The sequence below is a fragment of the Drosophila yakuba genome, chromosome 2L (genome assembly GCF_016746365.2).
Source record: "Drosophila yakuba strain Tai18E2 chromosome 2L, Prin_Dyak_Tai18E2_2.1, whole genome shotgun sequence".
NCBI lineage: Eukaryota > Metazoa > Arthropoda > Insecta > Diptera > Drosophilidae > Drosophila > Drosophila yakuba.
Genome location: NC_052527.2, coordinates 7,271,565 through 7,290,190, shown reverse-complemented (window position 1 = coordinate 7,290,190; position 18,626 = coordinate 7,271,565). Strand labels below are relative to the sequence as shown.

The 18,626-nt window shown below is 41.5% G+C and overlaps 2 protein-coding genes across 3 annotated transcripts in view; one reads left to right on the top strand and one right to left on the bottom strand.

Moving 5' to 3' along the window:
• Window positions 1-18,626, top strand: part of LOC6527187 (cell wall adhesin EAP1) — a 29,672-nt gene that overhangs the window by 2,046 nt on the left and 9,000 nt on the right. Inside the window, exon 2 of the mRNA XM_002088245.3 lies at window positions 10,169-10,407. Coding sequence (XP_002088281.1) covers window positions 10,176-10,407 — 232 coding nt within the window. The 5' untranslated portion in view covers window positions 10,169-10,175. The remainder of the gene's footprint in view (window positions 1-10,168; window positions 10,408-18,626) is intronic.
• LOC6527188 (outer dense fiber protein 3-like protein 2) lies at window positions 7,649-8,910 on the bottom strand. 2 transcript variants are annotated; one of them, XR_001454332.2, is made up of 3 exons: window positions 8,762-8,906; window positions 8,388-8,696; window positions 7,649-8,324 (listed from the first exon to the last, which is right to left on the bottom strand). XR_001454332.2 is itself a non-coding variant. In XM_002088246.3 (2 exons), exons 1-2 carry the CDS (start codon window positions 8,775-8,777, stop codon window positions 8,473-8,475), a joined length of 240 nt encoding a protein of 79 aa, XP_002088282.1. In that variant the 5' UTR covers window positions 8,778-8,910; the 3' UTR covers window positions 8,355-8,472. The 2 variants fall into 2 exon arrangements, 1 of the variants encoding a protein (XP_002088282.1); XM_002088246.3 differs by lacking the exon at window positions 7,649-8,324 and having other exon boundaries at window positions 8,355-8,696; window positions 8,762-8,910.

Below are 18,626 nucleotides of genomic sequence, written 5' to 3'. Positions count from 1 at the left end.
AAATCATTCAACTAAATGCATGCGAAATCTTTTGTCCGACCGCGTAGAACGTTGAGAATTATTATAGAATAATTTCTGTTACGTGAGATTAAGCCATATGCTCTGACGAAATCGCGTGCTGATGATAGTTCGACGATGTATTATTTTATTTTTACCCCACCGCATATCTTTCACGTGCCAGCTTGTCAACTGTATGTAGATGTGTTAACTAGGGAATTTTAGAGTGGTAAGTTGCGAAGGGGGAGACATTTTTGTTCTTAAGCATATTCACTAGGCATATTTTCTGAGTGCCTAATAAAGTTAATTTCCATCTGCATATGCCAACTATCAGTATTTTGCCAACTTAACTGGGACTTCCTGCTGCCTGCTGCAAAGTGAAGCCGCCACAAGGAAGCTCAAGAAATGAATGAAAATATATGGCTAGCACATAGCTGTTGCCACTTTAGATATAGCCACTTCATTCATAGGCAAATACTAAAAGGCAACCATGCCAAACAAACCAAACAAAGCAACCAAACACGGTGCACAAATGGCTTGCAAAACGGCCAAGACGAGGCGACAGCGAAGAAGTCGCAAAGTGCAAAAAATCACTTAGCGCATTTTAACAATGCTCATTACCAATTTTGCAGAAGAGGGGCACTTGAGCCCCGCCCACTGCCCACCGCCCTCCGGCGCCCACGAATTCGGCACGTGGACCCATTTAAAGTAGTGCAGACAGACAATAAAACCAAAATCGCGCATATCTCCAATATATAGCCAAAAAATATTTGTGAATTTTTATGAATGAAACGCAAAATGTGTTGAATTTGAATTGCCTTCGCCTTCGTCTACCCATTTTTTTCAATCTGTTTTTTTTTTATTTGTATTTTGTATTTTTTTTGTTTTTTTGCAAACATTGCGTGGCATAGGAGATACATGGCTTGCATGGCTAAATAATAATGAACATTTTTCAAAGACTTAAGCCTCTTACGTACAAAGTCTTCCAGTGGCTCAAAGCCCGTGGATCCATCAAAAAAAAAAGAAAAAACCGGCAGAAATGCAGCAGATTAACCAAGTCGGTGTTACTACCCCCACATATGATTTTCGTTTAATTGCCACGCACTTCATAAAAAGTGAAAACATAAAATTGCCATGAGCATTTAAGCCTCGTAAATAAATAAGGCAGAAATGATTTTACACTCGAGTGTATTTTTTTTCGCTGACTCTGTATTAAATCAATTAATTTGTTGCACATTCGTTACCAGGAAACGAATTCATATTTCATTTTTTCCTACGTCACCATTGGCTTTGAAAAATACCCAGTTGCCCGATTCATCTGAACATTCGAATGAATTTACTGAATTTCAATAAACGTCATATATTGAACTTTTTCCTTTGACAGTTCTTTGCCCAAAAAAGTAAGGTAAATAAATACAAAAAACTTTTAATGATAGGAAAATAAATAACTTATAACACTAATGGCGTCCAAGAATCAACCGATATGCCTGTGTCCGGATAAATAACATTTATTTGTTTGCTTACTTTATTAAAAGTTCATTGGTTTACATTTAAGATTGCAATGGAACCCTGAAACGAGTGTCGCTTATATCTTAAAACATATTGCCCCTCGACAAGGTAAACAGTGCAAATACCTGTGAGTGTTTTTGCTAAGTTTGTTCAAGATGACTTAACCAGCGTCTTTCAATTTCCGGTCGCAACTTGATGTGTTTTTTAGCTGACTCATTTAAAATATTTTTAAAGAGAGTCGGGAGGGAAAACCTGCGGAGCAGATGCAAAAATTCTGCAGAAGGGACTTTAAAGAAGATTTATTCAGTTTCGGTTGAAATTCATGAATACACAAATGCATGGGCACCACATGAACTCAACGATACAAATTTCACAAGTGACTTGAGCCGGGCTTTGTTTATATTTTTTTTGGGCGAAACCTGTTTCCGTATTTTTGCTCGAGCCAAAAATCATAACAAAACATTAACATTTTATCGGTTGAAAAAGATTGGCATGCAAACATATTATTTTTGGAAATTTTTCAGCTTAGATCATTTCGATCTGAGCAAAGTAATTCTGCCAAAAATGCGCATCGAATTACACGAATGTGTGGCGCCATTTAGACAGCATTGAAAATGCCACAAATACCAAAAATAATTCAATATGTGCGCCCATCAACCTTCGTACGTGTAGTTTTAATTAATTTGCTTTCGGAAGCACAAATATTGAAAATCGCCCAGGTGCCCTCAACAATTTCGAGGCGTGTGTAAAAATCATTTCGCATGTGGCGGCGGCCTCATTTTGAAATGATATTGAATATCGATCCGACGAACTGGGCTGTGTTTGTCCAGCCCCATTTTGACTCATCCGTATTTAGTTTCGGGTTTTTTCTCGGCAATACTATTTATTGCCGGCATTAATCACCGGCACTATAAAGCCGCAAATACAACCTTTTCGTCTGGCAGACTTGTTTCGTCTCGACTTTATGAGGGTTTTCGGGCTATTTATGAATTTCCATTAAGCTAAATGCTCAATTAGCGCTAAGGCGTGATATTTTGGTTAATCAATGTCGACCGAATGCATAAAATATACTTTGCGATAAGGGTCAGAACACAACTGCGCTATTTCCTGACAGGCGAACACCGAGTTCGAGAAATACTAGCCACACAGTGTAGTAACCTGACGATAACCCACAAATTAATCATATAATCCTGAAAGTTAAAAGTAATTTTGCCTGCTATCGAAAGTAGCTAAAAATTCTTGTGACAATCATTACTTGCCATAAAGTTTCGCCTGCAGAAACTTGGTTCCAAGTAAATTCTCTGCATGGCAAGTTGTTGATTTTTGGTGTTTTTTGCTCCCCTTATGTTGCCATAGTATCCACATGTAGGCGAAGTGCCACAAAGCTGTTGTAAGTAACTGCTGGATACGAAATTTATAACAGGGAGCAGGAAAACTTTCGAGCTGCCCCAAAACCCCGTCATCCTTCACCTTATCGCTATCCGCTACCCGTGTCCAAAATCGTAGTTACAGCAAAACAAGCGTAAACAAAAACCTTTAACGGCAGGCGGTCGGAAGAGGGGTAAATATTCATGCACAATTTGCATTTTGAGGCGGCGACTACTTTACATCACATTTTTGTGTCAAATCAGCGCAAATTTGAAGGCGTTTAGACAGCCCGCCCCGAACTGAACTAAACTGAACTGAAGACGAAGTGAACGACCCACGGATTCGGCTGCCACATGTAAGCCAAATTGGACAGCCCTCTTGGCCTTTCGTCTTGCCAACTTGCCGCCGCTTCTGGCTATCGACTATTGAAGCCCCCCGGTTGGCGATGTTGCGGCTAGTCGCAAAATGCAGAGCACACATTTTAAACAAAATGTCAAGAACGAAACGTGGCGCTGACACAGGCGCACTCCAAAATGGAGTCATTGTCTTCGGTTAAAGGGTAGCTGCGTCAAATAGTCAAAACCAACTAAGTAGGAAAGGGTGCTCCGGAAATTGTGCTTTCTTGGTTTCAAAATTAGTTGGCCATTTCAGCACTTTCTGAGCTAGCTTTGAATATTATTTCTATGGCAGCAGCACTAACAGCCTTACCACCCGAGTATCGAACTATGAGAATTGAGCAACTTGTAATATTTACACCACATAAATGTACCTCTTACCCTTCTCCTATGATTGTAGCTATTGTGTTATTCCTTCCCCAATATTTTACAAGAATTTTTAAAGTTTTGTACTAAAAAATGCCTTGTGTCCTGTCACATCCCCCATGGCTCTATCTATTTTACCTCCTCCCATCCGTGCTGTGAAATAAACTTTATCGATTCCAAGCGCTGTGTGCATCCTGCCCGTCAAGAATTATTCAGGAAATTTCGCACACATCCTGCAAGCCTCGTCCTTTGGCCTGTCAAAATGAAAATTCGCATACGGAAACCACAATAATTGCTGCCATAACACTTGCTCTGCCGTCGATGACAGGCGGCAACAAAGTTGCTCGTTTCGTTGGCATTGGGTCGCTTGATTTTGTTTCGTATTTGCGTTTTTATTTATTTTTTGTTTATGTGTATTTTAGTTATTGGCCGCTTTACAACTTGCACTGCACATTTTTGCGGCTTGGCCATCAACTCGTTTTTTGGCCTGGCAACAAGTTCAGAGGAAGTGGCGTCCGGAATGAAAAAAGTAGCGCACTGCAAAAGTATCTGAAGTCCAAAATCTGTGTATCTGTGCCGTGGCCCACATTGGCCGGCTATAATTGAATTCCCACGAATCGCAATTTCACCCCAAGTTCAAGTTGAAGCTGCGGCCATAAAAGGGCGATGGGAAAAGCCTCCCAAATTAGATAAACATGTAAATGATTATTGACACAAAAAGGCTGCTCCAGCGGCATGAATAAATTCAGAATGTGTAATGTGCATATGAATAATATGAAAAGGACACAACTGGCGATACAAATTGACGTTTTATTTGCCTTTCACCTGATGACAGGCGACAGCAGTCAGACATCCAGACAGCCGAGAAAGGACCCCAAGAGAAGGGAGGTGGCCAAGAAAATCCAGACCCAGTCCGCAGACCCAAAACCAGAAAACCTCAACGCATAATGAAGAAATTGGCCGAATTTGTCTTGGGCCCACGACGAAAGTTGTCGGGATGCGGCTTTAAGATAGAAATGTATCTGAATCTGGTGGCGGAACCAGGGTGGTTGCTTCATCGAAGATACATTAAAACTTCGCTCTCCCGCTTTGACTTTCAAAATGTGAATGCACTTTTGTCGAACGTGACAGGTTTTTGTTGCTCCACTTTTGTTTTCTTGTCTTGCTTTTTTTTTTTGGTTCTCTTGTTTTTTGGTTTATTTTTCGCTGGGCAGCATGAAGAAGTCGAGCGCTTGGGTTTATTGACTTTTTGACTCACATTAAATGGTCTTAAATTCCTGAAAACTTTTAATGCGATAGCTTAGTTTAAGCTGACCGACGATGACTTACTGCAGCTTTATGGGGGGATTCTTTCGGATGAGCAAAGTTAAGGTAACCGTTTAAAGTTAACGCAAAAAGCTGAATAAAACGAGTATGGCGAAAATGAGGTTCTCGATGTTTCCACAAGCTAAGTGGGTCAGACAACGAAATTAAATGATTTCATATTAATGGTTATATTTGTTGTGATTAACTCGCAATTTTTCCCAATTTTGGCAAGCACATTAAATAGGCGAAATTACATTTTAAGCTATCACTTAAACAAGTCACGTGCGTGGAACAGGGTCGATTATGGTTTATCAAGGGGAGGTTATACCAAAAACACAAAAGCTCAATTCAGTAATATCAATTAAAATCGGAAATGGCATAAATAAATCCAAATGCGTGTGAGGTCAGTCCGCTGCTACCAACTTCCTTTAACCCTGTAATGACCCTTCAATCAACGGGCATGTGCGTTTGTCAGTTGGCTGGGAATCAATTGCCGGGGGCTGTCAAATTAACATTATCTTTTGTTACGAATACGTTTTGTTTGGCCAAAAGTGTTTCATTGATTGCCCGAATTGCTAATGACAGTCAGCCGATTGGATTCCGGTGGTACGAATATTAAGCAAAGGCTGGCAAGTCGTGCATGATTTTTGCTTAGGATTTTCCCTGAATATGGCCAAATTTATATTAAAATATCACATCTTATACTTAGAAGTCTGAACCGTAATATTCTGAAGAAACACTTTAGTAAATTTATCCCTTTTCCTTGTGTATAACAAATTGTTAAAGAACCACTTAGGTACAATGTCAATTCAAGAAATATCTACGATTTCCTTTTAATTCGTAGAACATGAAAGCATTTTGTGCAGTCCTATTTTAAATAATTCCCTACAATAATTGGTTCCAATGAATTGTATTGGTTTGCAACGCAGTTGTAACTTTCGAAGCCTTTAATTTGCCAGATTTTTATGGGCTAACTATGTGCATTACCCACACCTGCCGGCATTTAAATGCAATTAAGTTCTATGTCCATTTACGATCCACGGCGATAATGTGGGCCCGGCAACCTAACTGGCAATTATTCATGTAACAGGCCCAGACAGGCCGAGATCGTGCTAAAAATAAAGAAGAATGCGTTGCGAGTACGCGCCCAATCCCCGCCAGCAGCCACTTAAGGGCAATCTTCGCTTATTATGGGAATAATAGAGACCCGCCTGGGGATCTAACATACTGAACGAGTAGAGTGAAGTGGTGGTGGTGGTCAGGAATAGAATAGAGCAGGCGAAAGCGACGCATGTGCCCCACTAAAAATAGACGCAACCATTTTCCAACCGGCCCGATGACCATGATGATGGCCCATAAACGCGTAGCAGCCGGCCAAGGAGCTGAATGCCAAACTGCTGATTGACATAAAAGAGCAAGTGGAGTTGTGCAAATAGGAAAATAAAACAGAGAGTAGTCCGTGCAAACTGGCACCAGTTATGCCCAAGAAGATGAATCAACATTCCGAGCGGTCAACGTACCACGTTCAGGAATGGCACGCCATCGAGGATGCAGCTTCTGCATCAGCTTCTGCTTCTGCTCCTGCTTCTTGTGATTCGGTTGATGATGATGATGATGGTGCTGCTGCTGATGGCCAGATGAAGATGGCAACCTGCGGACATGGCTCCATAAACACAAAGACATCCAGCCAATGGGCAATGCATCGAAAGAGGCTGCTTAAGCAGACCAAAAACCCAGTCGGACGTCCGTCTGGCGAAGATTAGATGCACTTCAAAAGAGTGCTAGACACTCAATTAATAGCTTAAATTGCAGAAGATTGATATTTTCACTAGGATCTTAAGACTTCGCAATACATGGCATCTTCTATTAACATTTTTGTTATAAAACTTTTGCTTTGATAAAAACTAAACATTTTTTTTCAATTTTTTTCAATATGAAATTGATCCTGAACGAAGAGAAGATATGGATTTGGTTTCACCAATTCTGGCCACCAGGTAGAATACCTTTGATAAAGGGTATGCGGCAGGCAAAAATGAGCAAAGATGCCAGAACGTAACATTAAAATAAACGCGCACAGATAAATCTTGGGCAGGAGGAGTGGATCGAGGGCAGGGCTTCCAGTTCCCAGTTCCCAAGTGCCAGAGTTCCCGAGCTACTCCTCCTGCCACCTCCGAGCTCATCCGCGTCCTGGAGCAGCGAAAATGCAATCAAATGCGGTCCGTTGTCGGTGCGCCCGAGTGTCTGTGCGAATACGTGATGTCCAAGCGGCGGTCAGCTCGAGCATCTGCAAAATGCACGCACATCGCACATCCGTGAAATTCCTGAGTCGCTGCTGCATGTGCCATGCATTTACGTTGACGTTGCAATTACAACTGGTCAGATGGGCGGAGAAGAAGGAGCAGGAGGGGCATTCTCTTCTGGCGGACTCAGTTAGTCCAAAGCCCTTTCCTTTCTTTGGCTTTCTGTTGGCCATTCCCACGCCGAAGTCCAGTGCATGGAGAGAAAATACGCTTCTTTTGTAATACTGAGATTTATGAAATGTGGCAATTAATGTGGGGCAAAATGTATTCAAATGCGACGGTGAAATCAAGCTGAATAGATAAATGCATCCATTACAAATTATAATTAATTAGTTATCATGTCATAATGGCTAGATAAAAAATATGTGTGTCCTCTTTTTTGAATTATGGATATTATTCCGTATAAAGTGCGTTTAGCTCGGATACTACTTTTTATTTCACGCTGTTTTTACATGTATATAATAACCAACAAACGGAAATATTTCTCAGTGTAACCAGCACATCCCCAGCCCAGGCAAGTCTTTCTACCACTGCCTGTTTACTGTGTGATTATTACAGGCAGCGAGGAAAATAACAGGCTTTCGCTTAGATGCCAGAAGCAGCTCCTTCGGCGCGGTTCAGTCACTCAGTGGACGACTGGCCTGGACTGGACTGCAAAGTGAGTTACTTAAGAGCTCGGCCGGCGGCTTCATTACAGTTCCACCAGTCCACCAGTCCTTTAGTCCACCACAAAGCCGGCAAACAGCTCAAGTGCCCTCATCTAAGCCCTCGTCCTGAAGTGAAGTGAAGTGTCCTGGCCAAAGGCTCTTGCAACAGGTCCAACAAGTGGTTGTCGCCGCATTGTGTATCAATTCTCATGCCAGCAGCCACCGCAGACTGTCATTATTACCATTTCCCGATTTCCCATCCTTGCCATCGATTTGCATTCGAAATGAATGTGTCATCGAATTAATTGCAGAGTTAAGGGCGATTAGCAATGCCCGTTGCCATGGCATCGATTTGAATGCAATTTGTGCATCAATGTCTTGGGCATTAATTGAGGAAAATTGGAAATTCAATGCGGGCGCATCGAGTGGACAGCCAGCTAAAGGATATGTTCAAAGCCTCATATAAATATTTATTCTCACTATAAATATATTTAAATTACCACTATGTATATCACAGCATCGAATAGATTTGAAGCAGCTTATTAGATTTTACTTGATCACTCAATACGAATCAGAATCGAATCTTCAAGAGAATCGAATGGGAAGGGGCTTCATCTTGGCGTTCCTAACGTACATGGAGAACTGTGGTCCCTCCGCGTTTCCATAGCGAGTCACCTTATCCACCTTATAAGCAGCAGGACCCGGTCCAGGTTTCTCATTTCTACTGCGATCTATTCTGCGGCCGAAAGAGAACTGGGGTCCTTTCTGCCCAAAACTGCTGGGTAGCATGTACGCTCCAGGGCCAGGTCCTTTAAAAACAATAAATACAGAGATTGTGCGTAGGTGTCAATGGAGTATTAAGGCTTCAACCTACCATAGTTCCTAGACATATTCACAAATTTCGACAATACCAATTTAAATATCTAAGATTTGGCAGACAAGTTAAATTTTTGGAGAAAAAGGGTATGTAAGCCGAGAGCAGTTGAATTAAGAAATGAAACATAGCCACGTTAAGTCAATAATCAAATGACACATTGAACTCTCGGAATATGCGATGAGTAAAAAGATATATATTTAAGCAGCCAACAAATAATCGTTTAAAATAACTATCATTTAATGGGTAATGTGCAGCTGATGGATTGATACATTTCCACTTTAATTCACACACCCCGATTGATTAAATATTTATTTATTTGCATAAATTTACAATCTGCTTAATTATCCGTAAATCAACAGCTACTTTCAACGCCCAGACATAAAAGACAGGGCGCCAGGGGGCAAAAAAAACAACTCATGCTGATTAATTATTAACACCTAGGGCGTAAAAAACATTAATTAACTTTTATGCACACGCCACACTAATTAATATTGAAATTACCTCAAATTGTACAGCATTTTGCATTGTTCTAGCCGTTGCCGGAATTCGTTTCACAGTTTTCAGTTGCGCACTAATAGATTGTATTTATCTGATGTATGCGATGTATCTGGCGAATACGCTCTTCGTTAATTTGCATAAAGCCGAATTCTCCGGCTAATTTTTGGCTGACAAATGTCAAATTCTTGTAATTTTATGCGTGTCCAATCTGATTGAAAGTAAAGCGTTTTATCAAATTAGGCATTTCGCATACCTCGGGCCGCTAAAAATGTTAACCGTTAACCAAATTATGTTGGCATGAAATATTCATGGCATGTTCGATATAAATCACTTATCATAAAATATTTAACATCTTTATTGTGTTAGCCAAACGCTGTTAAGAATGCGAAAAGTTGGTGGATGGATGCTAATTTTTCGGTTTCGATTGGCTGAAGCTTGAATCGTTTAAATTAATGTGTGCTTTGTGCTGTTTTAACAAAGTTGATTTAATAATAACTCAAAGTGAAGAAATCCAATTTAAAAGCTTACCAACATTAAAAGTATATTCAACAAAAGTGATTCCACCATACTATGATGTTTAAATGTTTCATAAATTATGTGGAGCTTCCTCCTAAATTTTAATTTCGGGGTCAGTTGTCAAGTCTTACTAACACGTTGCACATTCCAATTGACTTTTTTTCTATTAATACTTGAACTCTCTTCCTTTTCCTTAAAAACTTTGCCCAGCATCTCTGTAGCAAATTGGTCTGACATTTTTTCATACTGAAACTTTTTGGCTGATGCAGCAGACTTTGCATAAATTACGGAAAATCAATATAACTTGGGCAATGCGTGGCACTTAGCCAATAAATTCGAGTTTAATAATTAAAGTTTAACTAATAATAACCCATTGCGATTTCCTTGCAGTAGCAGAATGCACAGAACAGAGAAGCATTCGGAGGCATTCCAGCCGAGAGTATGCCTCGAATTTCATCGGAAGGATTCCGGAACAGAACTGCAGATGTCTACGAAAAAATGCAATAATAACCAACAGCGACGAGGTCGTCGAAGGCGAACGGATTTGGGGAATCTGCTGGGAATCCGTGGGTCCATCAGCCTGGCTGCTTTGATGCTGACCATTTGCATGGCCCACACGTCGACTGCCGGTAAGTGTTGAAAACTGAAAAACTAATAAAATTTCGTTATGAGCCAAATGGCAGGACAACTGACAGTGCAAATGCCAATGGGGGGAATCGGGGCACTGAAGGCAGCACTGACAGCAACATGCAGCAGACACGACACACAAGCCTCAATTAAAAGCACATCAATAACAGTCGCCTCCCACTGCAACCACCCATCCGCCCATCTGGCAAAACCCCACCCACCCAAACCACCCGAAAGCAACCCAAACCACCCAAAAGCAACCCAAACCACCCAATCTACCCGGTGATTCCCCTTCGATTGGCACTTGGCGTGCCAGCTTAGCTTGAGGGACTGGTTGCTGTGATTCGGATTTTGATTTATTTAACAATTTAGCAACAACATTGGCAATGTCGCAAGCTGTGACTGTGACTTGCTTTACATTTGGTTTTTCATTCGTAGAGGAGTTTTTCTTCTTCACTGGAAAAGGAAAATATTCGAAACTATGCAGCTCGTTTTTGTTCCATCGAAAGGGGGGAAATTACAAATTGATCGAAGCAAAGCAGTAAGAATGACTTAGAATGGAAAGCAACTTGTTCACTGCCAATGAAATGGGAAATGTGGCGAAGCGAAACATATATCCATGATACCACAACGTTAACTGTGTTTGTAAACATAAAATAATTGATAAAAATATGTTTTTTATCCCTAATTGAATGTGATTTTCAGTATCTCTCTCGTGAATTATCCGCTCTCGCAGGACTTTTAATTCACATGGACACTTTAAGCGCTCGTGTGTCTATTTATCCCCAATAAAGCACCCAGCGAAATGCCGATCCACAACCGCAGTAGCCCCAAAGCATGCAGTAGATGGCAAACCAACGGGCCAAAATAAACTTGTCGCTGTAGTTCGGTGGGAAATTAACACTACCCGGGCATTAGCTCCCTTTGGGCCACTGTTCTTCCAGCCAAAACAAACATGGCGAGCGGGGGGCAGGAGGGGAAAGCGAAATGCTAGCCGGCTTTGGGCGCTTAAAAGTCCCCCTGAGGCCAAGTTTGAAAAGCGCTTTAATCGCTAAGCTGCGTTTAGGCGTCAGATTTTGTGTTGCGACAGGTCCACACCCCGCCCCATAAATTTACCTACGCCCCTTTTTGTCCTTTGTATTTTACCAGCTGTTTAAACATTTTTGCTAACTCGCCCGTTGTTACAGCTGATACCCCGCAATGGGTGTGGGTATGCTTGATCTAAAGTTAGTCAGTAATGTTTTCTAATGTAATACAAGCATATGATCAAAGTACTTTGTAATGATATTATAGCGTATAAGGAGCATGTTGATCTCTTTTGGGACTTTAACAAAAATGGATGAATTCCTTTTTCCTTAAAATGGCAAAAGTGTAAATTAGTTATTTAGTTACTTGTAATTGTTCCTACTCGTTGGTTCTTATCTATTTCTAAATGCGCAGAGCACAGTATACTACAGTCTACACATTTTGCGCTCTAGTGTTTTTTTTGGAGCTCTTTGCCACGAGCCGCCAAATGAGGCATCCCAGGACGAAGGGCGGGTGGCGGATGTGCGGATATGCGGACACGCGGATGTGCGGATGCTGGGGTTCCCCGGACTGGCACTCGCGAAAGTGGCGGATGCGGCTTCTGCATGTGTTTGCTTGGCAGCTGCAATTTTCGTTGGCCATTTTACACGCGCTGCCTGTTAGGAATTCTGCGCCCAGTCCCCAACGAAAATGTTCAAGTTCAGCGCTGTGCTGGCGAAAAAAGTTAGCGAGCTTGGCCACAAAAAAGCGGTGTGGCCTAGTATGCGCTTTTTTTAATCAGGCCTGCTTAAAAGTTAAATGGCCAGTGCAGAATTCGCCCACTTCATCCAGCGAATTAAGTGTGGGTTAGCCAAGTAAATCCGAAAAGCGTTTGGCCTAACAATAAGGTCGAATGGTCAGAATGGTCTGGTCAAACGGCACGAAATTAATTTTAATTTTTTATGTGCACCTTTTTAATTTTCAATTAAGTCGCAAAGCAAGGGTTTGATTCGTTGGAATTGCAATTTACCTGAGGCCAAAGGGATAAGGAAAGGATAACGAAGTTGTTATTGTCTAAATACACTCTCACCTTTCTTTAGTTAGAGTCTTTTAATTTAATCGAAAAGGTATATAGGTATAATATAATATTTAAAAATAATGAATTAATAAAAAATCTAAATAAAATAAAAAAAAACTAAGTTTACTTAGTTGAGTGAGGCCAGAAGTACCCACTAGAAAAAAGAGTAGAAAGGATAAGCGGTCACAGAAAAGCCTGATTCTTTTTAACTGCCATTTTACGAACCTGGCAACAATTTCAGACAATAAACCGAAAACCAAAGCGAAAAATGGCACTCAAACTCCCATCAAGAGGCAGAAAAAAAACCGAAATGCAAACAAAAGACATGAAAACCGATGAGAAATGGATGCATTTGGGAAAATCTGGTGAAGCCAAATCAAACGTAGTCGTTGGGGGGAAAATAACGCTGTTTGTATTCTGTGTGCAGCAATCCTGGCCCCAGGACAATTGTCAAGGTGAAAAGGGGAAGCAAACAGAAAAAAAGGGACACTATTCGATGGAATATAAAAATGAACTACAATTTTGCAAATTTTAAGCACATTTCAGTTGCTGTGCAAAAGTCGTCAGCGTGTCGAAAAAACCGATTTGCATATTTACACCTACACAAGTGCAAACAGCACCCACACTCGTGCTGGCACACACAGATACTAGCACACACACAGACACACATAACTTGCATACAATAAATCTAGTGACGTCTCGAGAGAAAGACGTCACGTACAAAAAAGAGGTTGGCGAAAAGTAAGAGAAGCTGGATACGTTGCTTTTCCTGTTTCCTGCTTAAGTTCCTGCCCAGCTCTTGTTGTGTGGGGAAATCCTTACAGTCAGCGAGGATAGTTTCCCCGAAAGCCCCAAATGTCGAGCAGAAGGTCCTTGCATCCTGCTCCTGCTCCTGCTCCTTCTTCTGCTCCTGCTTCTGCTTCTGCTCACCGCAAAGTGACGGTGAAAAATCGTCGCCAGTTCACATGAAAATTGTCAGAGCGCTATTACGAAAATGAAAATGAGAATGAAAAGAAAATCGAGCTCATCATGTGTATATAAAAATATATATTTTCCACTCCGCCCCGACTGCGTTGATAATGAGCACCGTCGAGCGGGAAAAGAAGAAAACTAGGCAACTGGATTTATATTCATGCGGAGTGCGCGGAAAAGTGCTTTGTTAATACTTTCGGCGTGGGAATAAAAGACTTCGTCGAATAGCTTAGTCGGAATGAAATATTAAACAGAAGCACTCAGCGAGTCAACGAAATTTAAATGTACAACTACCTTAAATACGTCTGTTATAAATTTGTGTTGTTATTTATCTAGCATTGAAGAAAACATTGTGCTAACAGTGTTTACAGAATTGAGCGACCAACCAAAACCAAAACATACCTCTTCCTCCTGCAGCCTTGTTTATTTGTGCTAAAAACATTTCTCCCGCAAAAAGCTCGCCTGAATTAAAACAATTCCTTCGGAATTGATTGACTCTGGACCAAACTCCTCGTTTATCGCCGGTGGAGAAGACGTCTGAGCAGCGCAACCACATCATGTTCTCCTATTAACTTGCATCCCGAACAGCCGGGCGAGCCCACATACTGTTACAGTGAATACCCCACTTCGTGTCCCTCCAACTTGGGCGTCTGTCACGTGGAACGGGGTAAATGGATAAATAACGATATGTTTACAGATGGCACTGGGCGCAGCGAGATGTGTATGTGCATGTGTCGCTGATTTATATGCGAATTTTTATATGCACAGTTAAGGTGGCACGTAGCCGAGGGACTCGCAACGGAGGAGCAGAGGAGCTGGGGAGCTGGGAAGCTGGGGTGCAGAGAAAGATCCTACCCAGGAGACAACTCCTTTGGCAGTTGTCAGTTGCCTGTTGCCTCGACAAACGAACAAACAAATGCGGCGGCGTCTGAAGAATTTGTATGCAAACAAACGGGACACACGGCAAACAGCCGGCAACTGGCAAACAGGCAAACAGACAAACATGCAAACAAACAAACATGCACACGACAATGTTTTGTTTCAACTGCGTGGGAATGGCAAACGTCTTCAAGGAGAGCCTGCAATTTTTATTTGGCATTTGGCCTTCTTTTTGGGGACACTGGGCTTAAAGCTTTAAGCAAATTCTTAGCCACACTTGAACTGCAAAACAGCAAATAGCTGCTCATTTTTAATGCATACTTCATAAATCCTTGTCATAACTTTGTTAGCCAAGTTGCCTGGTTGCCTCCTCAACCTCCCCCTCGGCCATCATCCGCCGGCATCACCCACCCATCTGCGTCTCGAGTTTGTCTTGTTGGCGTTGCGTATACGCAACGTTGGCCGCGACACTGCAATTTTATGGCTGATGCCCGCGTCACCAACCGGGAAACTATTTATCTGACATTTATATGCAATGGCACTGCGAAAGCCATCAGCCATATTGCTAAGTTTTAGATCGAGAATCATCAATAAGCGGCGATAAGGATCATGCCTATACATTTTTTATAATATTACTAGTCATTACACTGAGATACTTAGCAGTATCACTCAAGTGCTGACTTTTTTTAGCTTCTTTCGGTTCCGCTGAGAGCACCCTTTTCTTCACACTACATAAATTATTATGGTCAACGAAGGACTCCTCAACTTCCAGCAATTTGCCTCCAAAAACGATTCAACTTCAATTAGCATTACAATGACCCAAGTCTGGCAGATGCAACCTTTTTCGTAGCTCTGGCCATCAGTAGGCGAAAAAAAGTTCTTCAGAAAACCGGAAATATTTTAATTTCCGTCGCGGCTCCTCTTTATTTTTTGTTAGATTTTTTTACAGTTGCCAGCTTTTAGGCGTTTCCGTTTTTAATTGCCGAGTTTCTTGTTTTCGTTTTAACCATTAAATTAAAGTAAATACTTTAAGCGTTTGCCAAACAGTAAAAGCCATCACAGAGCGGAGGTTGGCAAATAAAATGCGAGAAAAACTCAGTGGAAGTAGCGTTAAAATTTGCATAAAATGTTTTAATTCAGCCAACCGGGCAGGGATGTGGACATACCAAGTACCCCCTTTTCCTGCTTTTCCTGCCCGCATTATGTCCAGCTTGACATTTTAAAGACAACAGCTGCCCCTCGCGGCTTAATTGAATTGTTTAATGGAGTCTTACGACAACAGAACAGGAAAAAAAGATGCGAAAAAAGGAGCGGAAACGTAAAGGAAAAATCAAAACGGCATAAAATAAAATGCGGGTCAGAAGCATTTGCTTTCACCTTTCCTTTCCGTTCCGTTCCTTTCCGGCCCACGGCCACTTTCTCCGCCCCGTTAATTTAACGCCACTTGGCAGTCGTAAAAAATGCCAACAAATTGTCGCCTTTGGTCAAAGGAAAGAAGTCCAACAAAGGGACAGAAAAATTCCAGAAAAAAATCGAACCGAAAAAAGAACCAGACACTTAAAAGGTAAAACGGATACATTATGATCATCGTTATCAGGTCCCATGCTGTTATCAGCTTATCGGCCCGACTGGAGCGCATTCAATTTGCCATTTTATTAACCTGTCTGGAAAAAAACTACCTTCCTCAACTTCATCAGCCGGTTGGAAAAGTTTTGCACAATGGCAAAAGTTAAATCTGTTCACATTATTCAAGCATTTACATACGTGGCTTAATCGTAGAAAAAACTTTTGCGCCCCACCAGAAACCGAAAGGCAATATTTATCCGTTTGTATTTTCCATAGATTTTCAATACAAACACTCGGTTGTGTGCCACTGGGATTTGATGCCGAAAAAGTATATTTTTGTAATTTAAAGTTCGAGCACCATAACTATGCCCAAAGCGATGTAGTCACGTCTGGCAATAAAAATGAGTGTACTAGTATATATCCTCGGCATATGCAAACAGGCTAAGAACAGCTCTGGTTCAACGCGTGCCTGGCATTTCCTTCCAAGTCCTTCAGGTAATTCTATAAAGTTTCGCCCATAACTTTGGCGGAAATTATTCGAACTGGATCGTAACTAAGTTTATCCGTGTTTGCAGCCAGGTTCAGAAGCGGAAAATCAGCTTTATTGGTGTATTATCTCAAGTGAAAGGAATAATTTATTTGGTTTATTGTCTCAAGTGAAAGGAATAGTTTATATTAATGATTATACACACACACACACACACACACATGTATGCAAAGTCCCAATAATGCGTTTTAAAGAGCATATGAAGTGTAGGAATGCTGTAGTCAACCAGTTGGCCTTTTGTCACTTAAAGTGTGCAAACAATCAGCATACTGGCCACAAATATGTACAAACTTTGCCTTCTACCCCTAACTAACTGTCATAATACGTGCTCTAGTTGCAGCAATAAGCATAATAACACAGGGGAAAAGGGTCCTGTAAGGACAACAATGCTGTGAATGCTGTGAAACAGGAGCTTCAACTTCGGTTTGACTTCGGGCCAGGTCAAATGGTTAACAGCAGCAAATCTGGGAAAACTTACAACCTCACCGACTCGAACTGAAGTTTTCCCCTCGCTGCTGCTGTCGATGTAAAATTGTGTGTGAAATCGGAAAATTAGTCCCCAAGGAAGTTCGTCGCAGGAAAAGCCAAAGCCCCAATATGAACTGCGATGCCGGTGACGATGGCACATATTTTTTGGGGGAGCTTAAAGCGGCTTTAAGTGGTCATGAGCACGCCTCGCTGAGCAAAATCTGGCCAAGACCAGGAATTGGACCACCCCGAATGGAACTAACTGACTCGGCATGTGGTTGTTGGATGAGTTTGCGGATTCCCTGTTTGTGTAATTGTGGGTTTCGGTGTTGTTTGCCCTTCTCATGACCAGTGGGCACACCGAAACTGTTGCTGTTTTCATAGGGTTTTGGGACGGAGAGCACCGGAATTCTGAAGGCATACGTTGCTATTGAAAGGGGCGTTGCTTACGGCATGTGGTTATGAATCCGTTGAAATAATTGACTGCTGCGTTCAAGTAAATTTAAGGTAGCTCAGTTAAGGGGAATGCAAATTTAGGCAAATATTAGTATTTAGAATTCACTTATTTTATCGAAGTATTATAGATTCAAGTCAAAATAGAACAGCAAAGTTATTCTCATTATAATGTAGGGCAACCAACTACACAACTTTATTATACATTTTAAATTGAATCAATATTTCACCTGATTTCTGATATATCTATAATATCGGTATCAATTAAGTGGGAAACGAAGCAAATATGACCCAGAAAGTGAAACCCCATGCCGCCACACATAACAGCGCTAAGATCTTATCAAAATAAGCCAATTGAAGAGTGGCCAAGAAAGCCAGAAACAAGCCAAACATGTAACACATACCAATGCTGTAACCCGCCTGAGCCGGCGATCGACCAATTACAAAAGCCAAATGCCAACGTGCTGCTGCTGCTGCTGCCAACAGCTGCCACTTGATAATGGGCCCGAACATCATCCTCTTTTGGCCTAATGCGAAAAGCAAACAGAGGCCAAAAGACACACACAAAGGCCAAAACCAAAACCAAACCAAAACTCACACGTGTCGAGCAGCGGAGAGCAGCAGCTTCTAAAATGAAAAGTGTTAAAAACTTTTACTTTCAGTCCGAGCTGGTTTGTCTCCGTGTTTTTTTCCCCTTTTCTGTTTGCTTTTTTTTTTATTATTTTTAGTTTGGTTTGGTTTGGCTTGGCTTGGCCTAGAGCGAAGGGCCAAGCCGGCATGTAAATTAGCTTTTGAAGAGCCAAAGGCCAAGACACGCTGGCCAACAAGTGGCGCGCGCTCGTCTTCGTCTCGCTGCGGGTAATTATATTGTGGTCACGTCCCGGCGAGGCATCTGTTTTATGGAGTGTTACACTTTAACGCCGATCTGCAGAGCTCTTCCCCCGTGGAAAAAGAAAGAGTGCTGCTAATGACAACTGGGGGTAAATTGAAAAGAGCTCACAGCTGGCCACCACTCCACCAAGGACTCACATTTGACTGGGCTTTGTGGCGGCCAACACGGCGTATGATTAATAAATAGTTATTGAAGATATCTGTGCTTTGCAAAGGTTTTTTATTTTATACAAAACTTTAATATTAAGTTCATTACAATATTTAACTAACAATAAAATCACTCATTCAAACGTTGAGCTTATGCCTTTTTTTGGACTTTTTGAAACCAGTTTCCACGCGCAGATGAAAGCATTCATTTGGGA